This window comes from Wyeomyia smithii, chromosome 2 (genome assembly GCF_029784165.1).
Source record: "Wyeomyia smithii strain HCP4-BCI-WySm-NY-G18 chromosome 2, ASM2978416v1, whole genome shotgun sequence".
Classification (NCBI taxonomy): Eukaryota; Metazoa; Arthropoda; class Insecta; order Diptera; family Culicidae; genus Wyeomyia; species Wyeomyia smithii.
Window position 1 is genome coordinate 212328315 of NC_073695.1, and position 25860 is coordinate 212354174.

General features: G+C 41.5%; 3 protein-coding genes across 4 annotated transcripts; 1 reads left to right on the forward strand and 2 right to left on the reverse strand.

The window, feature by feature from the left end:
- Nucleotides 1-1800: 1800 nt before the first annotated feature.
- LOC129720405 (uncharacterized protein K02A2.6-like) lies at nucleotides 1801-4669 on the reverse strand. Its single transcript, XM_055671883.1, has 4 exons — nucleotides 4529-4669; nucleotides 3933-4317; nucleotides 2955-3514; nucleotides 1801-2883 (listed from the first exon to the last, which is right to left on the reverse strand). The coding sequence occupies exons 1-4, from the start codon at nucleotides 4667-4669 to the stop codon at nucleotides 1801-1803; spliced, it is 2169 nt and encodes a 722-aa protein (XP_055527858.1).
- On the reverse strand, nucleotides 4452-5359 carry LOC129725594 (uncharacterized). The gene is made up of 2 exons (XM_055681597.1): nucleotides 5178-5359; nucleotides 4452-5088 (listed from the first exon to the last, which is right to left on the reverse strand). Exons 1-2 carry the CDS (start codon nucleotides 5316-5318, stop codon nucleotides 4861-4863), a joined length of 369 nt encoding a protein of 122 aa, XP_055537572.1. The 5' UTR covers nucleotides 5319-5359; the 3' UTR covers nucleotides 4452-4860.
- Nucleotides 5360-11180: 5821 nt separating this feature from the next.
- Nucleotides 11181-19646, forward strand: LOC129722211 (PHD and RING finger domain-containing protein 1). Of its 2 annotated transcripts, XR_008727573.1 has the most exons (7): nucleotides 11181-11843; nucleotides 12591-15174; nucleotides 15231-17828; nucleotides 17889-17944; nucleotides 18025-18153; nucleotides 18221-18536; nucleotides 18623-19646. XR_008727573.1 is itself a non-coding variant. In XM_055675503.1 (6 exons), exons 1-6 carry the CDS (start codon nucleotides 11601-11603, stop codon nucleotides 18386-18388), a joined length of 5778 nt encoding a protein of 1925 aa, XP_055531478.1. In that variant the 5' UTR covers nucleotides 11181-11600; the 3' UTR covers nucleotides 18389-19646. The 2 variants fall into 2 exon arrangements, 1 of the variants encoding a protein (XP_055531478.1); XM_055675503.1 differs by having other exon boundaries at nucleotides 18221-19646.
- The last annotated feature ends 6214 nt before the right edge of the window (nucleotides 19647-25860 follow it).

The window sequence follows — 25860 nt, forward strand, 5'->3', positions numbered from 1 at the left end:
CATTTTACGAGGCGTTTCTGAACTCAATTCATGAATAAAATTTTGACAGAAAGCTCGGAACCGCTGACATAACGCAAGTAAAAGCAACATCAATGTCAGCAGGATCCGTGACACCTATCAGTTCCTAAAATGATCTATTTAACGCTAGGTCACAAAATATTGTTTGTGATCTACTATGCACTGCCTCACTGAGTAGTGAAAGCTAGCCAAACAATGCACAAGGAATATTTTTTTCTCTTATAATAATTACGGAAAGTGAACCACATTACATGGTGATTTTGCTTCATTGATTAAGGGGTTATATACTTTTATAGCTTTAAAAAAACCGAAAATTTTTTTATTGCATTATCTTCAAATACAACATCTTGAGAACATTTTTACAAATTTTCATAAAGATCTGAGCAAAAGGAAGAAAGTTAGAACGATTTGCAGGGCGCCTCGCCACGACCGCATAAGCTAAACTTGAAACTTTACACGCGATTATCACGGAATAAAGTTTTCCGAAAAATGACTTTGCCGTGATCCTGATTACGGCAAAACTACTGAACCGATTTCTTTCGTCTTTTTTTTTAATTTTCGTTATTAAATTCGCCGGTCCTTATACGATCGCTTTTTGAAACATACAGTTACATTTTGCCGCAAAAAAAAATTTAATGCAATTTTTAGCGCTCAAAACGTGCATTTTTTGGGAAAAACGTTCCCGTTTGCACTGAAAACAAAATACTCATAAAAGCGATCGTTCAAGGACACGGCACACTTCTAAACTAATGAAATAATGAGTTTTTTGATTAAGGTTGACCCGCTGAGTTTCTATCAGGATCACCGCAAGCCTCTGCAAAAAATAGCGTTTCGGGGAAACGGCCATTACTCCAGTAATAATTGGTATATCTCAAAATCAAACGTATTTTGTTGTTGTTGAAAAACTGTGCTTTCAGGAAAATACCACTTTGATGCAATGAAAATGGTGCTAGGCACTTGAAAATAAATTCAAACTTCCCTCATTTTTCTCGACCAAAAAGGTATATAACCCCTTGATAGTGGAGATCTATAAACTCCCATCTAGAATGAAGAGACAACAAGTAAACGAAATCGAAATGAAAAAGTCCTTTTGAAATGTTTCTAGATATTCAACAATTTTCATTTTCGAATGCATTTAGAATCCCCCCGCGAGATTTGTCACTTCAATGTCAATATGACTTTGATTTCAGATTTGACGGATTGCGGTCCGATAACTGCAAAGTTGTTGCAGTTATCGGTCTTGCAGTTCAAAAGCGTTGCAGTTACAAAACTTGCAGTTATCGAACGGCGACTGTACAATATTATATTCAGTATCACCAAATAGGATAGTGAGCACTATTTGTTCACCACACCTTCAACGGTTGAAGCTCTATCGAAAAACGAAGTGATACATTCCAGCAAACGCTGTAGTCGCAGGTTTTTGTCAAACTATAATGGAAGGTAATTGTGGAAACGGGACGGGTAGTTCCGTGAGGAAATCACTCGAAGTATCTCCGCTGCGGAAACCGCGTCTTACCTTGTCAACTGCCTGCTGTCGAAAGAGGACGAGCTTTTCCGTCACACCGTGTCGATGGTCGATGAGCTGGGTCGATCCAAGCATGAGCTCGTGTTGGTGTGTGTGACAACGTGTCTGTCTAGTAGTATGAGAGTTATTTAGTTAAGATCAGGGTTGTATCACATAAAGTTGTGTTGCCCATATCCCACATCTTCCTCTTCTTCGGAATGAAAACAGACAAGAGATTGTATATGTATCCTTTATTTTCCCGTCATAATTTTATCAGTTTATCTAAATTCACGACGGTTCAGATCTTCGAGTTCACAGACTCGTACGTAACTCTCCAGATACGCTGGAGGCTTTCGATCCCTGTTGGAACAACGTCGTGACTCTACTTGTTCATGTGTTTCATTTTCCTCCACAGGTTCGCGGTCCCTCCATTCTCTTACTTTACAAGTTTGGGTAACGTGCCGACGAAAGTTTCTCCCACTATTGTCGCATAACACGAGATTGCCGTTATTATGTGCCACAACGGTTAGCTTAGTTGGGTCAAACCTTGTATCTCCCTTCGTCCGTGTCAATCGCTCAGTGATTACCACGTCTCCAGGCTTTATGCGACACTCTCTAGCTCCACGACGAGAGTCCTCATACTCTTTTGATCGCAACTTTGCCTGACGATCTCTGGTGTTGATCAAATCTTCATCGTGATCTGATTGTTTACCGAGCAGTAGAGGCAAGTGACGTCGTATTTTCCGGCCCATCATAATTTCTTCGGGAGGTATTCTGGTAACTGTATGAGCCGCCGCATTATGAGCATCAACTGCGTCTTGCAGTTCTTTCTCGTAGCTCGTTCCACTCGAGAGAGCAGTCGCCATGGCTTTATTTACAAGTTTCATGTACCCCTCTACGAGGCCATTCTGTTGAGGAAATAGAGGTGTACTGAAGATGGTGTTGATTCCACGCTCCCTGCAATATGCCTTATAGTCTTCACCGTTGAAAGGAGGGCCGTTATCCGACTTGATGTTTTGAGGATATCCTTCGCGCTCGAAAATGTTATCCAAAACCTTTTTGGTGTTCTCAAAACTTGTGCTCTTAACCGGACGAGCTATCAAATAGCGCGACCTATAATCTACCACTACCAGGATTGACACTCCGCCTAATTTGGCGTGTGGACCATTAAAGTCCAGCGCGATGGAATGCCATGCTGTCTTTGGGACTAACGATCGTTTCATGGGGGTGGGCTTCTCTGGTCTACCAGTAGTAGCGCATACCTGACAAGTATCAACCCATTCTTCAGCATCGGCTGTAATGCCTGGCCACCAGACCCTTTGCGAAGAATGCTTCTCATTTTTGCAGACATTGGATGCCCTCTGTGTGCGACAGTTAAAGCTTTCTTATGGAGAGATCCAGGGATAACCGCGCAGCTTCTTTTAATTCTGACGCCATTTGAAACAGTAAGATCTTTTGCCACTAACTCGTATTTACGGAGCGATTTAAGCCACTTTCCTGTTTCAAGTGCTACTATGACTTGCTGGAGAATCTCGTCATTCGCAGTAGCTTCCCTCACTTCGGCTTCTGTCAAGAACTCGAAGCAGTTAGACTCAACGCTAGCAATTTCCCAAGGACTGCAAGCTTCATCGAACGGTTCGTCATTCGCGATGTAGAGTCGGGACGAAGGGTCTGCGATGTTGTCACAGCCCCGGATATACTGTACGTCATAGCTATAGGGGCTCAGACGTAAAGCCCATCCATCCGCTCTAGTCAAAGCACGTTTTGTATTTTCGCGGGATCGATTCAATATAAACGCAACCCGCTGTGCGTCTGTGCGCAGCAAGAAATGACGACCCAGCAGGAAGTACGAAAAATGTTCAACACCCCACACTGCACCAAGCGCCTCCCGCTGGTTCTGGGCGTACCGTTTTTCCGTTGATGTAAAGGCCTTTGACGCAAAGCTTATTACGCGAGGTAACCCTTTGATGTCCTCCTGAACAAGTACGGCTCCTAATGCGTTCGGAGAAGTGTTCGTTAAAATATCCCAAAGAAGTAACGCAATGTGAAATTTTGTCCTTCACTGCTTCAAAATCTCTTTGCTGCTCTGGGCCCCATTTCCATGACTTCGTAGTGGCTACTGTCCATAGCGAAGAAGTGATGTCCGCGAAATTTGAAATATAGGGGCTGATAAACGACGCTAGCCCCAGGAAACTTCGAAGTTCTGAAGCAGTTGTTGGACTCCTGAAGCTCTCAATGCTTTTCACCTTCTCTCTGTCGAAGTGAAACCCACACTCGTCTACTTCGTGTCCGAGGAACTTAATCTGGGTCTTATCAAACTTACATTTGCTGAGATTCAATGTCAAGTTATGATTCCTTAGGGTTCGTAACACCGTTGCAACCGTTCTCCTACACTCTTCTAGGCTTCAACCAAAGATGAGAATATCATCTATATACACGATGATATTTTTTTCATCTTTCAAGATATTCGTCATTTCCCGTTGGAAAATTTCCGGCGCACAATTGACGCCGAACATGAGCCGCTTGAATCGGTACATGCCAGATTCGGAAAGAAACGTTGTCAAGTCTCGTGACTCCGGGCTGAGCTCGAGGTGGTAGAATGCATTGCTCAAATCTAACTTTGAAAAATATTTCGCTCCATGGAGCTTTATCGTCATATCGTCGATAAGTGGCATGCGGAAATATTCACGCTTGATGGCTTTGTTGGCCGCGCGCATGTTTACGACCAAGCGGAAGTCAGTTTTCCCTTTAGGGACAGCCGACATGCCGCTGATCCAATTCGGCGCGGTGGTTACCTAGAAAGATTACGTATATCCAACATTATGTGGGTTATGAATCTCAAAAACATAGGCAAGTACTCTAAAAAAGCTATGCTAGTGTTAAGGCTAGCAATAATAGCTTTGCAGGTCTTATTTTCAGCCATTTTTTTTCCCTATGCATTTTTTTGGAAATGTTTAGACGAGCATTTGCCTCATAGTAAATTTTCGTATGAATTATCTTGATTACCTGTTCAATTATGTCCTGTTCCTCCATTTGTTTCAGCCTTTGCTTAGCAGCCTCGCGGAATGCCGCGGGGACGTTAAAATATGCATTCCTCACCGGTGGAATTGTTTCATCGATACTAAATTTAACCACAACCCCCGGCATCTTGGGAAAAACCTTTCCTTTAGGCAAATCCTCACAACTGCTAACGCATAGCCCTACTGCAAGAAGCCCAAGGTCGCTGGATGTCGAACGGCCCAGTAAAGATCGACGACCATTCCTAACCACAAGAAAATCTGCTGAGATGAGAAGGCCTTCATGGTTCACGATGTTTACGGTAGCACGGATTACGCATTCTACAGCCATTGGCTGACTCGTTGATATGAGCGAACGTTCGTTTGTGACAAACGTCCCTTAGCTTCAAATTTAGCGGTGCCCAGTTCTGATTCGTGTTTCAGTACGTCCCAGTCTTTGCCACAAAGTATATTTACGTCGGATCCCGAATCTATCATAAACTCGATCGGCTGTGAATGTCCCACATTGCACTTAATCAGCACATCTTGGAGCGAAAGGGCATACACTCGCTGAAAGGAATAGAATGAGAAATGGTCCAAAAACAAAATTCACTTTATTGTCATAATTTGTAACTTTACATGTCACGGTCGTGTTTTACCTGTTCTTTGTAATTCGAATGTTCACGGATTTCATCCTGTCGATCCTGACTAATGCTGCTCACATGTCTCAAGCGACAAGCAGCCGCGAAGTGTCCCTTTTTACCACACTTGTTGCAGTTTCGAGAAAGGGCTGGGCACATTTCGTCCCGATGAGACAGGTAGCGACACCTTGAACAGCGTGCTCGTCGTCCAGGTGTGCGTGTTGATCTGCTTCGAGAAAATTCAGCCTGCAAAGAACCATGGGTGGCGGAGTTTGTTCTTCTACGTTTGTAGTCTGCTTCACGGTTTGATTCCAATCGTGGGTGGTGTCTCTCCATTGCGAAAACATCGACGTGATGAGATGGACCTAAAGTTTGTCCTAAAGACCTAAAGTTTGGATAAAGTTTGTCTCATATCCATACGTTCTGGCAGAATTGGCAAGGCTCTGATTTATCATTCCTTTTATAAGCTGTGCCCTGACAAACCGCTCTTGGTCACTGTAGCCGCAGAGCCTTACTTTTTCCACCAACCTGGCGTGGAAACTCATGACCGGGGATATGGGCATCACAACTTTATGTGATACAACCCTGATCTTAACTAAATAACTCTCATACTACTAGACAGACACGTTGTCACACAGTAATAAATTGGTCACAAATCTTTCGGTTTTAGTATTTATATGAACAACATTTTTTTCTATCCAGTATCTCCATGCAGAACGAAGTTGAAGTCGACATTGTACGACGAATGCAAAACAGCGCCCCTCGCAGCCCGAAGAATACAAATAGGACTACTCACAAAGAGAAATGTGCTACATGGCTGGCAAGTGATGATATCTGCAGGTGAAAAACATAAATATCATGTTTTTGAAAAAAAAATAAAGAAATCGCCAGTAACAATCTTTATAATATTCAAAACAATATCACGACTATTCCACGAACGATTATCAGAATATAAATCAATATAAATATACCATTCATGAAATGATACCTGAACAACTGGAAACTACTGCAAAATAACATATTTATACTATATGAAGAATAGTTTTAATACAAAATTTTGGATTATTAGTTTACCATATCGTGTATAATATCGAAAAAAATATGTTCGGGAAAATCGCTGTTTTTGGATGGTAACCATACCTAACGCCTAGTTCACCAAATGGTTATTTCTCAGTTTACTAGAAACTAGATGGTCAAAACTGAAGCTGATATGGTATGTAAACAGTTATGTGACTTTTTTATAAATGGTTAAGATACTATACGGGAAACAATTCGTGTATGGTATTTGTTTATGCGGGATAAAGTCTGTGAGTGAGTTCCCAGAAATGGTAAGATTCTTGACCGAGTTGCAGTTGACTCGAATCGTGGAGAGCGAGGACTAAACCACGATTACGATTGAAAATTACCCGACTTACAGAAAACGTCAAAATGGGCTGCGTGCACTGTCCGCCTTTACCGCTTGTAGAAAGCTGGATTGATTTAATTACGGATAGATGTACATCAACAACCATTAGCTAGATATACTATCTTACATTCCAATGATTTAAGTCCAAACGTTTTAGAGAATATTCTTAATGGCTCATTGCTCTGTCAACAGCTTCTAAAACTAAAAGACAGAGGAGTCGAGATTTCAGAACCACGACAGTCCGAGCTAGCAGGAGTTGTTGCCGAGTGGCATTGAGAAAATCGTTCGAAAACCACTGCCAATGATATGCCAAACTATGCGCGAACCATGTTCACGATACACAAACAAGTATGACAAATTTTATGCGGTTGGTTTTAAACGATTGGTTATTTCTATTTCTATTCCAAGGATACATACTAGCTTCCCCGTGATGGTGAGAAAAAAATCCCGGAGGCAAAATTCATAACAAAATAAATGCGCTTAAAAGAAAATCTCGGAAGCAGAAAGCCGCAAATTCACAACAACTGATAAGTAGAGATAATTGCAAGAAATTCACACGCAGGTGGCTAAAACTGATACCGATTAGTTGGACAGCAGTTGCAGATAAACTATAATTTTCTTATGAGTCCCAAAATTGTTTCTTGGGGAAAAATAAAGCTTAGGTTTCCTTCTTCCAATTTGTGGCATTTTTTGAAGTCGGAGGACGGATTTCAGTTAGTAAGTGTTAGAGAAAAAAATTTCAAAACCCTAATATTTGTTACAATGTAAAATTGCTGAAGTTTTATGAAACGACTAAAAACTACAATATTAATTCAATTATACAATATTCGCTGATTAGCGTTGTGTGATTTTAACTGTCTCCTGATATAGACTCGCTCTTGCCTATACATTTTGCTGGTCGAAAAAATCGTCATGGAGTGGCACGTTTGTTTGACTGTAATATTACTGTTGTTGATTTAGAACTCTTTAGTTGAGTTTATTAAAACTTTGAAAAATTGATGGTATCGGGAGTTTCTTCATCTTCTAAAGCGATAAAAATTAGCTTATATTATATAACAACCTGTTGATATCGGCTCGCGGTAAATGTCTAAAGGCCCAAATACACACGGCGTAATGACACCTTCTCCATACAAAATAGAAAGCGTGATCGCATTTCGATTATTGTGCGACATCACATTTCAACTAAAAAATAAATAAATGAAAAAATAAATAGATGAAAAAGACGCTATACCACAAAGTTCAACTCAGAACTATTACTTGCATCATTCATTTATAGTTCTACGATCCCTTTTTTGCTTAAAGAATTTGCTTGAGCGAAAATAAATGAGAATTTTTTGTTCACGATTAAAAAGCATAATGTTCGTTAGTTCTATTTTACCGTGCATGTTTGTTTATGTATGACAGCGCAATTTCATTCATTTTTTGACGTAGGACTACGTCTAACCGCACTATATCGAAATACATTCCGCGAAAACTAAAACCAAGATGTAACGACGGACTGAAAGATTTCAAACGGTTATACCGATGTAACCACATGATGGACCACAATAATCGATATGTCGTTGGATTGATAAAATGATGGACAATTTTGTGATTCCTTAATTTTCATTATCATTTCATTGTTAAACAGTGAAAATTGAATAAAAGTTTCAAGGTCGAGTTTTCACCAACAATGTACCAATCATATGCGAGCACGCCTGGCACAGACTTCATGAATAGACACCAACTGCCTGCTGTGATATCCTGTATAGCAGTGGCAAAAAAAAATTTGACAGAATCTCCCCGTCCCAATAGGTCAACAAACGCTTGCTTCTATGAGCCTATACTATTTTGATGTCTTGAAGGTGAAGCTTTTTCGGAAAGTTCGTAACCACCCCCACTATCAGACAGTATAACGTTCTGCTGTTAATAAATATGTTAATGTGGATAAAACTGATGTCTTGAAGGAAAACATGCTGGCACAGGCAACAGTACTGCACCGAGCATTGTATGAATAGAGCGCTGGTCACTCGTCGTCTATCAGTGCAGAACTCGATATTCATTTGTGTGCAGCCAAGCCAAGTGAAAACTACATTGCCGCTGTTGACGCACAGTGGCAGTGGGGCGTGGAACACAATCGAATTGCCGTTTGAAATGTCTTCTTCTTCTTTTTCTTCTTCTTCTTCTTGTTTCGTATAGCAGCAAATATCAGAATTCAATTTGATTTTTCGGGTACCGCAAAATACGTTGCGCCGCCGGGGACAACAAAATGCGTTGTTTATTTTTGAACTCTACATTCTGCTTTTTTTTCAGATTTTTTTAAATAACTAAATATAGGGTATTTGAATGACAATAGAAAACAAAAATGCTCCGTACATATCTTTGAATAGTTAGTTAAACGAGCTGTACTGATGATTACATTTTACTAGCTAAATGAATTTAGTCCAATATGACAATACTAGTTGCATCCCGCGGTGGCGGTATAGAGGAAAACCAAATTCATTTCAGCTTAATATTAGAGTTCCGACATTAGTATTTGTATTTTTCAATTGAAATTTTTTTTTTGAATTTGCATTTACAAGAAAATATTATTTTCCATTACATTACTTGTAATTGAACAACGCTATGCAATCATTAATTGCCGAGGCTAATGTTGTGCATCACTCTTGCCCAGTTTATTTTCGAAAATAACAGACATATAACCTTCAAAAATGGTATTTTCGTTGTTCTTTGGTATCTTGAAACTCATCAATTTTTTTGTGATTGATTCTGTATACTGATGAAATGTTTAAATTGACCTGAATTTAATGTTAACATGTTCATAAAATTATATGTCAATTTCAAATTTTCTGTGATTATACATTTTCTACTAAAACTGTCATTCATTATCTATATTTTTTCCACGAGCTTGAAACTGCAGGAAAAAATTGATGTGACATCTTTGCCACTTTGTGATCGGTGATTGAGCCAACTTTAACAAGACAAATAGATATAGAAGGAAGAAGTTTAATTTCTACTAAATCGTACTCAATTAAATATTTTATAGAAGGTTGTCTTTTCGCGTATTAAAGAAAATTTGCTGTATTAGAATGAAAGGTATTCATCAATAGACCAGAAACCAAATTTAGGGGGAAATTTGGGTCTAGAGCTCTATAGCCATTGCGAATGTTGAAGAGAATATTTTTTATTCCAAGATAGAGTGGTACAAAGAAATAATCAAAATACAGACCCCGTTCGATTTTGGCAACACGCCAGAATATTTTCTGTTGCCAAAATCGAACCATGCCAAAAATGAACGTTCCTTTTTTCATGACTTTTTGACTTTTTATGTGGTCAAAGACGACCTTAACAGTAGAAATGGCCCCCAATGAACTAGTTTTAGTTCCAAGTCGTTTGAGGTGTCGCTTGGTGAATTCGGGCTGACGACCTAGATACTTACCACCCGAACCAAAATACCTCCCTTTTGGAAGATGTTGAGTTTAAATTGGTTAAAATAAATCAAGCAAACTACAAAAGTAAAACGAGCTCAAATCAAACATAGCTTCAAAATAAAAATATAAAATTATTGTAGTCCTACGTCAACTATGCGGTCGTGTCTTGGATACCACCCTCCTACTATTTGTCTCTCTCGATCGTACAAAAATTGTGACAAAACGTGAATAAGAATGCTGTAACATATGGAGGAGAGTTGGATTGCGAATTGATTGAAGAAGAGGAACTAAATATGGATGGTCTTTCAGAACTGTAACTTTCTGCTTCAGCTTTCTTTGTCGTCGATATGCGACTCCTTCAACAGAACCTTTCTAGTTATCTTTTAAAATCTTCTTTTCCTCTCAGTAAAAGTTTTTCTTTCGGTACAATCGTTCTAATTTAGGAAAAATGCATTTTTTAAAAGTTTCACAGTTTTCAGTCATATATTGAACAAATAAGGTGAAAGGGGGGCTATAAAAACGTGACGTAATTTAGGGGGGGAGCAAGGAAGTTGTGATAGTATGTGACCGGGGGAGACGGGGAGTTATTTTTTTCCAAATTTTGCGTGACATCATTATTGGATGGTTCTTTGCTACCAATATTTATTCATTTAAGAAACAATTTTCAACTTAAAACACCTGAATTTGCGGTATTCATTTGTCTAGTAAGTGAAAATTGTCAACAAACACGAAAAAGTTATTAGCTTAGCTGTTGCACAGTGATGCTTCCTCATACCTCGTCTACTTTTTGGTTAAATCACAGAGTTAAATCGTTACACCATGTTATACTCATCATGGTTAAAACATGGTTATGACTGGAAGCTCACAGTAAAAATACCATGTTGTTTATATGGTTACAATAAAACATTGTACATTCTCTGTTCTTACCACAAAACACGTAGTACTTTTTTTCGGGTTGGTACGAGGATTGCTAATATTTTCTTTGTGTGTACGTCAAAAATTGTCTGCGCTTTTTTCCACACCTTTACGTTTACATTTAGCGTTTGTCACAAACGTCACTGAAGCGAACGCAGTCCAGAATGTACGATGTGAGAGAAAGAAACGCATAGATTGCTGGCACCATTTGTGTAAGCGTGAAAGCCAATCTACTGGCATCGGTTTGGTGCTTTTTTTTCGAATCGTGTCGATTCTCGAACGAGTCTCTCTCGGAGTCGCCATTTTTGTCCTGCCTCTCCGGTGTTGTACGTAAAGGCTTACAGAATTTTGCTGCGTTTTCAAATGTAAATTATTGTTGCAAAAAGGTGTAATCTATTGCTGAAAAGTGCTGCAAACGGAAGTTTACTTCACCGTGAATCGTTTGGCGATTATAAGGCGTCGCAGTGACAGTAAAAACGGCTAATTTTGCGTTCGAAAGGTAGAATTTTTCGCCCCGATTGACGACCTCCGAGTGGGTGACGAAGAGGAAAAAATCTTGTGTTTATTAGGCACAATAATGGTGGCTGGCGCTGGTACTGCCGCAGCTAACAGTAGCTATTAAGCCCCATTGATAGTAGCATTGAAAAGTGGATTCCATACACTGCTCGAAGGACTGGATACCGATTACGGTGCACCGTACTAGGATTAGCGATGAGTGAATCCGAGGAGGAAATCGTACCCCGTGGTAATCGTCGGTCGCTGAGACGCAGGGCGACGGGAGCGGCGAGTACGGGTGCTGCCGGCGGTCGATTGCGGGATGATGATAGCGACATGGCAGAAGGCAATGGCAGCGACAGTGGAAGCGAAATCGAACAACCTGCGCGCAAGAAAAAGGGCAAGAAGATTGTTCTGGAGGAAGACGATGAAGCAGGCCCGAGCGGAACCCAGCAGCAGGTATGCGAGATAAAGTGAAATTGCAACCTGGGGACGGATCAAGGATTACGGAATAGTTGTTGTCTGTTGTTTTAGATAAGTGCTAGCTTGTGTTTGCGTGTATGTATGAATATGATTGTGTGGCTGGTGTTGTATGTGTAAAAAACTTTTCGTTAGATTTAAGCTAGTCGCCGAAATGTGTTACGTTGCGATTTGTTCCAAACGGGTTTCTAAAAATGACGCGCAAACAAAATAGATGACAAAACCCTGTCTCTTATCCTACGTGAATCTTTATTATTTCGGATGTTCATATTTTCTAATTGTTGTCCATTATATTTTCTATTTCATTTTAATCTTTCAATGCATTAACATAAAAAATTTTTTTTCTTGTCATTTGCTAATATTGCAATTATTTTTAGTTAAAGCTTTTTCGAAGAAAGATAGTTTGATTATGTTTTTTGCGTTTTAATTGCTGTGGCAATGTTCGAAATTTGTAACACAACATGCACAAAGGAGAGCAAAACGTGTAAGTTCAAAAAGTATTTCATAAATATTGTCAAATTTGGATAGGTATAACAACTTTTTTTCGTCAGAATCAAAAATCTAACTTAGTTATAATCAATTTAATGAAACTTCAATCCGTAATGAAGATATCCGAAATAGAAGAAAATTGGTTCAAAATTACGATCCGAGCAGAGGGTTATCGGCCAGCTTAGGGGAAGCGAATTTATTGTTTGTCTTCATTTATGATTTTTTCTGTTCTTCCAGACTGACGGCCCCGATAGCTCCGAGTGGGAATCGGATTGGAACAGTGACGATGAAAAGTTGCTAAAGGAGGGTGGTGAAAAAGCAGCAGCCACTCTGATAAGCAATTTGGGGTACGCATCCGATTCGTCCGCTAGTAGCAATGACAGCGACAAATGTCCGATCTGTTTGTTGTCGCTTAACGATCAGGAAATCGGTGTACCGGAGGTTTGTGAGCACGTATATTGTGCGCCCTGCATCGAGGAGTGGTCCAAAAATGTGACTACCTGTCCTATCGATCGCAAGAGTTTTGATGTTATCAACATCTACAAAAGTGTGGATAGAAAGCAGTTAGTTCGCAAAAATCTAGTTCAGAAAAAGTCTCCCGTGGATATTCCGCTGCTAGAGGATCATGAATTAACCTACTGTGAGGTCTGCCGCCGACCGGATAGAGAAGACACCATGCTGTTGTGCGATTCCTGCAACTTGGGGTACCACATGGAATGTTTGGATCCACCGCTGACAGAAGTTCCTTCCGGCTCATGGTACTGCGACTGTTGTTTCGCTTCAGCTTCAGATGAAGACGATGAGGAAGTGCAGGATTTGCTGAATGATCTGAACGAAATTGGTGGAATACGTCAAACCCGATTTCGTGAACGCATTAACAGTCCGCCACGGATTGTTCGCACACGCCAAAGTGAGCGGATTCGCACGGCGATCTTAAGTCGCACTGCCACATCAGTTCGGTTGAGTGTGGTTCAGAATGTTGACCAGCCGGGGCCATCTACGAGAAGGTCAACAACGGCAAGCACTACAGTGGCAGAGGCGTCATCTTCCGCTCGTGTTGCCCCTGCGAAAACTCTCCGTAAACGACGAAAACGCCGTACCAGACGAAAAATTCTTCGCATGATCATCTCTGAGTATGACGTAAACAACGACGATGAGAAATTTGCCTTGAAACGAACAAAAATCTATAAAAAACTGAAGAAATTAAGTAAAAAACGATCGAAACGTAGGGTCAGTAAAACGCGCAGTAGTCGTCGCATCAAAGCGAACGGGCTAACTGAAGGTCTTACACAAGACGCTTCAGAGCTGCAAGCCACACGGTTCAGTACTGGCATCCCTACCTTGAAGCTTTTCGGAGGGGCTAATGATTTAGACTATTTTTCGGATGACGATCAAGCTCAGGATATGGAAGCGGAGACCACGCCAGGTGGTAGGGGTGAAACAGCTGTACAGAGCGGCATACGCGCTGCTCTCCGAAACCCTCTTGGACGACGACGAGCTTTGAAGAGTGGCTTCGAAGCCAGTTCTAGCAGCGGACCCATAGATTTACTTGGAAGCATTATGGAAGATCAAAAACGTTGGCATTCTAAGAACGGATTAGGAGACGTCAAAATCAATAATGGAAAAATAGTTTTCCAAGGTGGAAATGCACTGAAGAAAAAGTTTACTGTGCCGGGAATCACTCAGGCCGGCATAGGAAATACTCCTCAAATAAGTATCAATATTTCCAGTTCTCGCACAGGAGCTGCTGATTCTACCAGTTCGAATACAAACACTAGCCTTAACCAATCGCAAACGACGGCTAGTTCTTCTGGAGTTGCCAGTTCGATAGGTGGATTCAACCCGAATGATCCTAACGATAATGACAGCGTGCCAGATCTATTGGACACGTCAATGTTTGTAGATCTTCCTCCCCTAAAGCCAACCCGTGATGAGGAAGAAGAAAAGAAAAAGGAAAATAATGATTTGGATGCGTCGCGCACCGACAGATCTACAGGAAATCTCAGTCCTGCATCAGTACCACTCCCATCTGCTACTGCTGTGGAAAGCGGTTCTGAAAATAGTCTAGCACCCGGTACTTCGAAAGGCTTTGGGAAGTTCAAGTTCACAATGACTTCGGAATCCAACTGTCCGAATTTTTCAGTTTACTCTTCGGAGACTCTACAGTATGCCAAAAGTGGCGGCGAAGAACCCTATGATCCGCTGGATAGTGAGCAGAAAACCGACGATGAATATGATGCCGAACGTGACGAGGATCTTGTTCAGCTAGATGACGAAGAACTGGCGGTTCCTGTTGACCCCAAGGCTGTCGTTTCCCCGTTGTCTACGGAGCCTGATCAGGAAACCATTCCCAACGGTACGGATGAGCTTCCCACGAGTGCACCCGATCATAACGCCTTCGAATCCGATTCTGAAGACGAATTGAAACAAATCGAAGAAACTTCTGTTCCAGTAGAACCTGAGCCCGAACCTACTAACGAACTCGACGCACTAACCCCTCCTTTAACGTCAACTGTTGCTGTTGCTTTAGCAAGCTCTACTACTGATACTGCTACTACTCCTACAATTACTACTATCAGTACCATGGCCGTCTCGCTACTAGAAACAGCCACAGCTGAAGAAACCAGCCCTACTACAACCCCAGTTTTGGCAACATCCCCCATTGTCGCTGTCGCAATTACAGATCCAGAAGCAGTTGATTCAGCCCACGGTGAAGAGGATCGTAGCTACACGCCCTGTTTGGATGAAAAATATCAGGAAGCTCGCCGTGAGCATGACAAGAGCGACAGTACTCCAACACTTCCGTTGTCATCCACGGAAGGTTTGTAGGAATAATGCAATTATAGAATTTATTCTTATCTATGTTTACTATTACAGGCATTGATGGCATGGACACCGAACTTATCTCCGAAGAAGATGAGGACACATTCAAGGAGGATGAAGCTCAAGCAGCGTCCGGTGCTAAGCTTGCATCGTCCGGTACTAAGAAGAAAGATCTTGCGATCAAAAAGGTAAATAAGAAAGTAAAAGAACGTAACTATCGTGACAAGGAAGCCAAAAGAAGAGATCGCAATGATGATAAAGAAAACGAGTCACGTCGCTCCCGGGAACGCAACCGTGAGCGTCGCCCGAAACGTAAGGAACTGCCCCGTTACGATGTTCGTACCTTGATTGAAAAGCGCCCTAAAGTGCCAAAAGATCCATTTGGGCGAGATGTAACGCCGAAACCTCGCTCCAAGACTCGAAGTCGCTCGCGAACACCGGAAAGGCGCCGGGAGGTCTCCATTTCCTTGAGCCCGGAACCTGCACGACGGTTCAACCGACGCCGATCAGTTTCTCCACGATACAGAGCACGAAACAGAACGCCGCCACACTATCGACGGAATGTATCAAGATCACCATCACGAGGTCCCCGGATGAATTTTATCAATCGTTCCCGCTCGAGGTCGCCGATGCCAGCCCGACGTTTATCTGCCAGATCGATGACAAGAAATCCTACTCCACCCCGTGTAAGAATTCCACCGCGATCAATTTCGCGATCACATTCACCGGTGGAAGCCCGAAGCAAGACAAAGAAAAATAAGAAGAAGAAACGACTTAACCCTTCGCCTGATCGTAGCCGAAGCCGTACACCGAGTGATCACAGCAAGAAAAAGAACAAAAAAGCGCGTAAGAAGAAAAGCAAAAGGCGCGCTGGATCACCAGTCAAGAAGAAGAAGAACCGCAGGAGGTCAATTTCGCCTATGTTATCACGGTCTCGCTCGAGTTCTCTGTCGATTCTGAATGCACCCACTACTGGGGTACTCACAGAGCGCTTTGCAAAAGTTCGACAGCGAAATTCCTGGACACCACCGCCGCCTGCACGACCGAAAACGAACGGAACGAATCTAACAGTCATTCTAACTAACGAGGAAGCTCTCGCCAAACAGGCAAAGGAAAGGGAAAGAAAACGCAAGGAGGGTCGCCGCCGAGAACGGGTACGCGACAAAAATCAACCCTCGAAGGAAGTATTTGCATCAGGTGATAATATATTAGTTAGTGTTAGTTTTAACGACAAAAATCTGAATAAGGAGAACCAGACAACAGTGGAGGGTGCAAGCGATGCGCTATCGGCAGCAGCGGCACAAAAGAGGATGAAAGAATTGGCGAAGAAGCGCGCTGAGGCTGAAAAGGCCAAGCGAAGGCGCCTTGAGCGACTGAAGAGGACTCGTGGCGAAGCTCCCAAACCGGTTGTCATTATTGACCTAGACCGTTCGCCGTTCCGCGTATTGACACCTTCCCCGAGAGCCGTAATCGTACTCAGCGACAGCGATACAGAAAAGGAAAAGGACCGACGTGAACCAGAGTCTGGACGAGCTGGTGCCACTAACTCCAGCCAGCAACCAGGCGCTGAAACAGTTAATACTAATGGACCGACCTCAACAACACGTAAATCTCCAGCTGAGCGTCATGAGGAGGATATGTTTGGTCCTAAGACCCCGCCTGGTTTCCCGAGCCAACCACAACCCACGCAAAATAAACCCCAGGCACCGAAGTTTACTATGCAAGTGAAACCCAAGTCGTCGAACCTTCGTCCGTTGAATATGCTTTATGAACCAGGCGAATTGGATGAAGCTAAGACTCCCGAAATCGACAATCCAGAGAGCTCTAGCATGAACTACAATATGGTTGGCCCGAACACACCCCCAGAACCAGCACCGCAATCTCCCTCCCCGGATGTGTACGATCCGTTCGAGCCAACGAAATCTCCCTCCCCTTCACCACCTAGACGCGATAATGCATCGATTGAACGCCTGTCGGATTTGGATGATGCTGTTTTACCAACGAGTAGCAGTAAAGTAGATGGTCCGGACTCAGGTACTGGCAGTGGTGATCCGAAAGTAGACTCTCAAAATCAGGACGAAGTCATGAATGGAGAACCTGATCCTCCACGTAGCAGTAGCAACAAAATTACCATCTTGAGTAACATCGTTATCAGCCAGCCGTCGAACAGTAGCAGCCAGGGTGTGGTAAGCGGCTCCGGTGTATCGGCCAGTCAAAACAATACCGGTGACGATTCGGATGTCATCTTTGATGATTTCGTGTCCTCATCGGCTCCGGCTCCTAGCCAGTCGACAGTAGGCTACAACACTACCACCGCTAGCAATCCGATTAAGTCGTATAGCACAACAGCCAACTCGTCAAGCTTAATTTCCAAATTACCACTACCTCCGGGTGTCAACACCGGACAAAAGTTCAACGATTTTATCAACCCAACTGACTCACCGTATTCGCCCGGAGCGAGTGATTTCGATGATCTATTCGAAGCGGGTGGTGCAGATATGGAGTCTCCACCGGCTGCACCTGTTAAGCAATCCTATAAACCGATGAAGATCATGTCCAAGGGCGCTAAGAAGGGAATGTTCGACAATCTGTTCGGCAGCTCGCCTAACAACAGCTTCAAACGTATGAAAAAGGCACCGCATAAGCGAAGAGGTGAGTTGTTATGGTTTATTTTACTAGGTATGTCGTATTAAATTATGGTTTCACTTTCAGCTAAACCAAAAGGAGACGACGACGAAGATATGTCCAAGCTTACAACAAAGGAAAGGGTAAGAAGTAGACCTATTTTAACTCGTTATTTCAATTGTCATGAAAAATTCATACACCATTTTATCTATCGTTGCTACAGTTCCTCAAGAAGCTGAATCGACTGGAACGGGTGGTAGAGGAAGTAAAACTGGTTATCAAACCCTTTTACAACAAAAAGCAAATTAACAAGGAAGAGTACAAAGACATTCTGCGACGTGCTGTTCCCAAGGTAAGTGAAAAAAAGCCATCAAGACGCTAATTTTCCATTGATTCACGGATTAATGTTTTTTTTTCAGATCTGTCACAGCCGAACCGGTGAAATTAATCCATTCAAAATCCAGAAGCTGATTAAGGCATACGTGCGCAAGGTGCGGGGCAGGCGGCGTCTGGCCAAGAAGGGTCAAGGAGCCATTGGCGGTCCAATTGGACTGCCAGGTACTAACATAAACCCAATGATAATCTGAAAGGCTGTTAGGAATAGTTGAGCAAAGGCATGCGACGATGACGACGATCCCTGAGTTCCCCTGTCTTCGAAATCCACAATGTCGAGAAGAAGTAAATTATTGGCTGACGCATGCCAGCTGCCCGTTGACACTCAGGATGTGTTACAAGGTTTGCTTCTTTATTATTTTACTGTAGTTTATTATTTTGTTACATTGCATTTTCCTCCCTTTTTTCAACATTATCGCATACCACAGAGCGGTGGATACGCGACGCATGTGTATGCATTATTGATGGATTCTGAAAAATCTTGGATTGGCTAAGGGAGCAGAATTTAGCTTGGTTCCTTGGAAAATTTCGCGAATGTTAGTCAATAGGATGAATGTAGAGGGAGCGAGGAAGATAAACAAAACGAGGAAAAGTAATTAACATACTACTTCAATGGAAACGTAAGAATTCCCTACAGAATTATACGATTAATTTTGTTGCTAGCATTAATGATACAACATACGATCACGCATCAAATTTACTCATATTTGTGGTAGACAGTTGCTCTACACAAGAAAAATCTAGTAGAAAAAGGGTATTTATGATAACTATCATATTGAATATTTATTGGATATAAACAATTCCTAGAATAAGGGTAGGTTTACTAGATTGTGCTAACTGTAGAAATTTACAACTAAGGCACATTATCAGTGTAAAGTTTGTCCAATAATATTGCTAGCTCCCGCCAGAGCAGCAGTTGCAATCCCAAACAGTTCTTTTTGCTCTAACTCATACACGGAATGTGTCGCAAATCGAGCCGATTGTTTGCTGGTGAACAACGGTTTTAAGCTTCGAAACCATCATGCTTCCCAATAGTTATATCGTACTTTTTTCTCAAGCAATGTGTGCAAATAACTACACTTTTTCACAATCACGATACGATGGTAATGCAATTTAATTTTACTACAATCCAACACTGTGGTCACCGCATGAAAGCTTAAGCAACTGGTGAACCCAATAAACATTATTTTACTGTTAAGCCCTGTCGCGCCAGACTTCGTCGGGAAACTGAATTGAATTGAAAGAAATCGAATAAAACTCCCCGTCTGTGGATGTGGTCTGCGTAACAGTAATCACGCATCAATTCACTGAAGCTCTACCTAAACGAACGGACGTTTGGAAAAACAATTAAACGTGAGTAATTTTAAATCGATAGTATAGCTTACACACACATACTATATGAATACAATTAATGCAGAGATAATGCTAATAAAAAGTGAATAGTTTAAGCCATTGCTGGTTGCCCGATGATTGCAAAAGAAATACCCTCAATTATTTTCAGACTGTTGAGTCAGGAAAGAAAACAACTAGAGCAGGGTATTAAATAGCGAAATTCTTTCCTACTCAGGAATAAAGAAACGGTTTTGCGATCTACAATGCAAGTAAGAAAGATGGCTGTTTATGAACTAAGCCCATGCGTTGGTGTACTCAAACTGAAACCCAGCGTATAAAGAAACGCTTTGACGGCAGTTAGGTTGTCTTTTGGTCAAGAGTGAATGGACCCTGAGAATAAAGAAATTCGCTATAAGTGATATGTGAGCTGAGTACGTCCGGTATATACACAGTGACAGGATTTTCAAGAGGTCCATTGAACTCAAAAAGATTTTTGCTGCATTTGCGCTCTTCACAAATCGTGTGTTGGCTCTCAAAGTGTAATTACACATTGTTTAATATGTTATACAATGCACCAAATGATCGATTGAGGGCAGCAGCAAGAGACAACTTTTCAGAGTCCTAAAGGAGTGTTCCTCGATTTCAGAGTGCAGCGTAGCTTCCACTGGTTTTCATCGTCAAAGTCAATGCCGTTTATTTTAAAATGGAAGTTTGGGAGAAAAGTGTTGCCCCGAGCTTTCGAAAACTCTTCGGAGATGAATACAAAGATCTCCCACTTTCAAAAGTTTAAAGCTGTTATCCAGAAAATCTGGGATGAAAAACCTGCGGAATCGGTGCATGCCGCGTGTGACAACTTCGAAAAGCGTTCGAAGTTGGTGGAGCTAACTGAGAGCTGAGGGAGAGGTTATTCCAAAACATCTGCCGTTGCTTCTTATGGAAAGTTTTAAATTAAATTTGTAATTGAATATGAAGGTAAAGATTGGTCTTCGCGGAGTTACGAATTGAACAATTACTGATTCAACACCAAAAACTCAACGTATCCCGCAGAGGCTTTGTGCCGCGAGCCGAAATGTGCCGGGATAAATGAGGTAGTATTCTGACGGACGATCGTGAAGTGACCGAAAAGTGGGAGCAGCACTTCGAATGGCGCTAAGGCAGAGGACTATGACGGCGGAGAAAGCGATCCCGTCAGTGCGTCAAACGTAGAAGACGTGCCAGTCCCAACAATAGGCGAAGTTTAGGATGCCGTCAAGCAGCTAAAAACAATTAATCGGCTGAGAAGTATGGCCTCTAACGGAACTTATAAAGATGGGGCTCGGTAGAGCTGGAAACTTGTTTGCAGCTTCTGATTGCAAGAATGTGGGACACATAACAGCTAGCGGAGGAGTGAAAGGATGGGGTTAACTATCAGGCCGCCTTCGTGAAAAAACGGTCTACGATGGACCAAATTTTCATCATACGGCAGATCCCCCAGAAATCCCGTGAATACAAAACCCCCACGCACTACCTATTCATCGACTTCACAGTCGCGTATGACACTATAGACCGAAAAGAGCTATGGAAGGTCATGGACGAGAACGGCTTTCCGGGGAAGATGATAAGACTGATAAAGGTTTTGACTGATACGATTTTCAATAAATCCAGTCAATTCATTTGCTTTGATGACATGGACATTGTCGGCAGAACAACTGCAGTAGTGAAAACAGTATACCAGACTAAAACGGGAAGCAGCAAGGGTTGGGTTGCAGATGAATACGTCTAAAACGAAGTATATGATAGTCGGAGGAACGGAAACCGACCAACAACGCCTAGGCAGTAGTATTACGATCGACGGCGATGAGTTCAATATTGTCGACAAGTTTGTCTATCGTGGCCCATTGGTAACTGAGGACCGTGAGATCCGGAGGCGTATTAGCGGAAGTCATGCCTACTATGGGTTCCACAAACAATTGCGGTCGGACAGACTGAGACCTCGTATGAAATGTAACCTGTACAAAACAGTCATAAGACCGGTTGGGTAATGCTCGAGTGGGACCTGTGAGTGCCCGGAGTTTTCGAACGACGGGTACTAAGAACTGGACGGATACGCTGAGCAGGGTATGTTGCAAGAATATCGGACAACTACCCTGCGAAGACGGTGTTTGCCTCGGATCCAGTAGAAAGAAGGCGACCAGGTGGAGGGAGATCTGGTGGGGGTACACGGTGTCCCAGGGATTGGAGCGTGCGGCTAATAACCGGGTGAATTGGAGAAACTTTGTTAATCAGCCACGATCACGACGAAATGTCAAATAAATAAATAATATTTATAGTCTAGAAAAAACTAAATGAAATATAATCGCTTGAATGATTGATAATACTTCTAAACGCAAGAAAAATAACACAATAGTCTCAAAAATCTACACCAAAATGACTTCTAGAAAAACAAAACTGGAAGCCGAACAGGAAAGAGTCAAAACATGATTCCAAAAATTCATTAAACGATGAGATGGCCAAAATAAAAATAATTTCTAATAAAGTTGTAAACCGCTCGAAAAAATCAAATAAAAATAAAAAACAAAAAGGATTTTACATTGATTTCATTATGGCTAAAAGCTTCTGTAGAAGCTTGAAACATAAAAATATTTCTACAATTTATAAAAGTTTAAAAAAATAACAAAAATCCAAACTTGAACTCAAAATACATGAAAATGTGTCGACAAGCAAACTGACTGAAACCATTATAAACAGAAATAAAAAAATCACAGGAGGGTTGTGTGCAAAGCCATGACCGCAAGGTTGAAGTAGAATACTTTTACAAGAAAGATAACCCGGCTGCTTGCGTGTCAGTCATTTTGAAATCGGATTTGTTTCGTATATACCGCTTGTTAAGCACAGTATCAACAAATCGTAATAAACATCACACTGCTGTGCATTTGCAGCAGCATCAAACCTCAGTTGCATTATATAACTGGAAAAATAGGTGTTGCTAAATTATTTCCAGTTATACCATTCTACAACGTTCGAAAAATTTTATTTCGTATGTCGTAATACTCATGTACGAAAAATACATCTCATTATTCTCACGTAAAATTTATTCATTCTGGACCTTTATTTTCAGTTCCTACAGATTTTCTCGGTTTCGTAACACGGATGTACAAAAACGATTTCTTGTAGACATTCTGTCGAGCCAGACCGATAGAGCTCTCATTAAGGCAACAAAATAATGTGTATTGTGTCGTGTTGTGCGGCTTGGAAGAAAAAAAAGTTTCCGTCCCCGTGTCGCATGTTGCGTGTTCAATATTTCCGATGGTAGACATGAGTATGAAGGTCGAAATTCTGCTGTGATGTCTAACCATAACCGTCTTCTTCAAGGCGTTACATCCTTGTTAATGAAGAGTTGTGAATTTTCTAAAACAGACTCAGCATCGTGAGCAGAACGTACCGAACTTTTCTGTTTGAAATCGGATTTGTTTAATATATACCGCTTGTTATGCACAGTATCAACAAATCCTAATAAACATCACACTGTTGTGCATTTGCAGCAGCATCAAACCTCAGTTGCAGTTTATTAATAACCATTCATTATGCTCTTCCAAAAACATTTAGTAGCCTTGAAAAAGGCCGATTGCTGCAATTGCAATTTTCATTCAATTATTGCATAAATGCTTCATGGTCAGATATACCCGCTGCAACTGCTACGCTATTCTTAGCCATGCCACAGTCGTGGCCGCTATACGCTGCCATTGGTATCTGCTGTCCCTGCATCAACTGGTCCAGCTGCTATCGATGCTGAGATCCGCTGCAACTAGTGCGCTATCCATTGCTACGCCACAGCTGTGCTGTGGCCGCTATCCGCATTCGCTGGCATCCACTGCACTGCTACTGCTGTTGCTAAGGGATGACTGCTGTTGTCGTTGTCTAGAACTATTATGAGCGGCTTCGGCTGAAACAGGCTCTTATATAGGCCAAATAGCATATTTTCTATTGCAAGTTATATGATTCTGTCGACCGTGCTTGGGAAGCAATCATATAACGACCAATCAGAGGTCGAATTTTTCGTTTTGACAAGGCTTGACTATTTTCAATAGTACAATAGTTTGAATAATAAAATTACAATTCTCTTAATTTGGGAAGAATCTTAGAAGATTTTCCAATCTCTTGCTGCAAGAACGAAGGAAATCCATCGAATACTAACCGATTTATTAGCATTTGAAATTGGACATATTTTTCACTTTTTTCGGTTTTAGATTTTCGTAGCCGAACTTCCTGAGAGAAGTATTCTACTTCAAAAAAAAAAAAGAGCGGGGACCTAGTGTGGTTGGTAACGTCTCCGCCAACCACGCTCGACGCCTGGGTTCGAATCCCACCGCCGACATAGGTGTCGATGGTTGTGAGGTGGCCTGATCCACTCACAACCAACCCAACTTCAATCCTAGCCGACACCGGGAGATTTTCTGAGGCGAAAAATCTGGGATCACGCCTTTCATCGCATAAGAAGTAAAGCCGTTGGCGCCGGTCCGTTAATAAACGGGTCGTGAGTTAGGGTCCTGGGTGTGGAGTCGCCTCCCTGGGCGTCGGTGATTGGCCACAACAGTGGCGGAACTAGACCGATGGAAAATAAGCGAGAATAAAAAAAAAAGAAATAAAAAAAAAAACATTTTCAGTTTTTTTTTAACAAGTTCTCGGAAAACTGGAAAATCCAAAAAATCTGCTACATCAGGAAAAGGCCAAAAACTACAATCAAAAATGTATTTTACATCAACCTTAAAAAACTTTAAAACGATTCTAAAAGGTAGAAAGAAAGCATACAAAAGTTTATGCAGACAAACTTCCCTCAAGAATCGGCAGATGTCGAAAATGAAAAAAAGTTGAATATATCTAAACACGTTAAGGAAAAAAAAAACACAAAAATTCTTAAAACTCATCGAAGGGAGAAAAATTGAAAATGGAAAGGAATTAAAAATTTTCCTCAAACCTGCTAACACCTTTTCTAAACAAAAAAATAAGTTCTAAGTTTAGTCCAAAAAAAGGAAATTACTTTTAAAAACCACTTAAACCAAAAATAAAAATGATCTTAAATTTGGTTCTAATTAATAAAAGTCCAAATGGAAAATGATTCAAATGCAGCCTTATAATTGGAGGACGCTTCTAAATAAAAGAAAATACCAAAGCAGAAATAGATTCCGAATTTAGCTAAAAGCAGGGTGGCCACTCTACCGGGAAAAAGCCGGGAATTTCAAATCACCGGGAAAAAAATACGGAAAAACCGAAGAATTAGGCTTCACGCCGGGAAAATTATCTTCCTTCATGTCCGCCCTTTTATTTGTTTCTGAGAAAATGTCAACATGGAAACTCAACTGGAATGATTCTGCCGGTTAGGGGAAAGCTGGTTGTTGGTTTCAGCCAAAGTCGACAGCGGCTTCGCAGCAAGACCTGCGTCAAATAGATTTAGGCTTGGTCAGGTGGATAAATTTACGCTCCGTAGAATATATTGTCAGATTTTTAAAGAAGTCAAAAAGTAATCAGCGTCGTTGGAAGCGTATTGAAGCTTCTTGTGACTCGTGTTCGACTTCGCCTCGGGCAGAATCCGGTCAAAAGTCAGAAAGGACCGGAAACTTCGAGTCTCAATTTTATTTCGAACCAGATCGGAACGGAGCTACCCGGTTTGTACTCCTCGATTTTTGTTATGATTTTAATCACAAGCAGCACATTTATATTGCGGATCATTTTAGTTGCATTTGTAAGTGACGTACTTTAAAGAAAATGTATATAAATATTTTTAACAAACTGTGTTCGTCTGTCATGTTGCGGAAACTAAGTCAATATCTGCTGAAATTTTGTTAATAAAATAAATAATCAAAACTTATTTCCAACATTCTCTACTAGAGCTGTACCGAATATTCGGCTGGCCGAATATTGGCCAAATTACGAATTGGCCGAATATTCGGCTGGCCGAATAGTTCTGCTGCTATTCGGCCGAATAGGCCGAATATTTCATTTATTTTGGTTGTAGGTATAAAACTGACATAAGTTGTTGTGTTACTGGTTTATTTAGTTTTTCGAATGTTGGAGAAAATGTACATGAAAAGCTATATTGGAAATCTACTCATTTAAAAACTTGAAGTTTCGGTTTAAGCAAGTAATCATTTCCGCCTTTTCTGGTAGTAAGCTGCTCCGATGTTGCTCAAAAACCAACCCCTCAGTGGAGAATAAGCGCTCACTGAAGATTGTGCTAGCGGGTGCTGACAAGTACTTCCTTATTAGTTTAAACACGGCAGGAAACGTCGATTGATGTTCCTTCCACCAAACGTATGGATTAGCAGTCCTTTCAATAGCTTTTTCGGAGATGTATTGC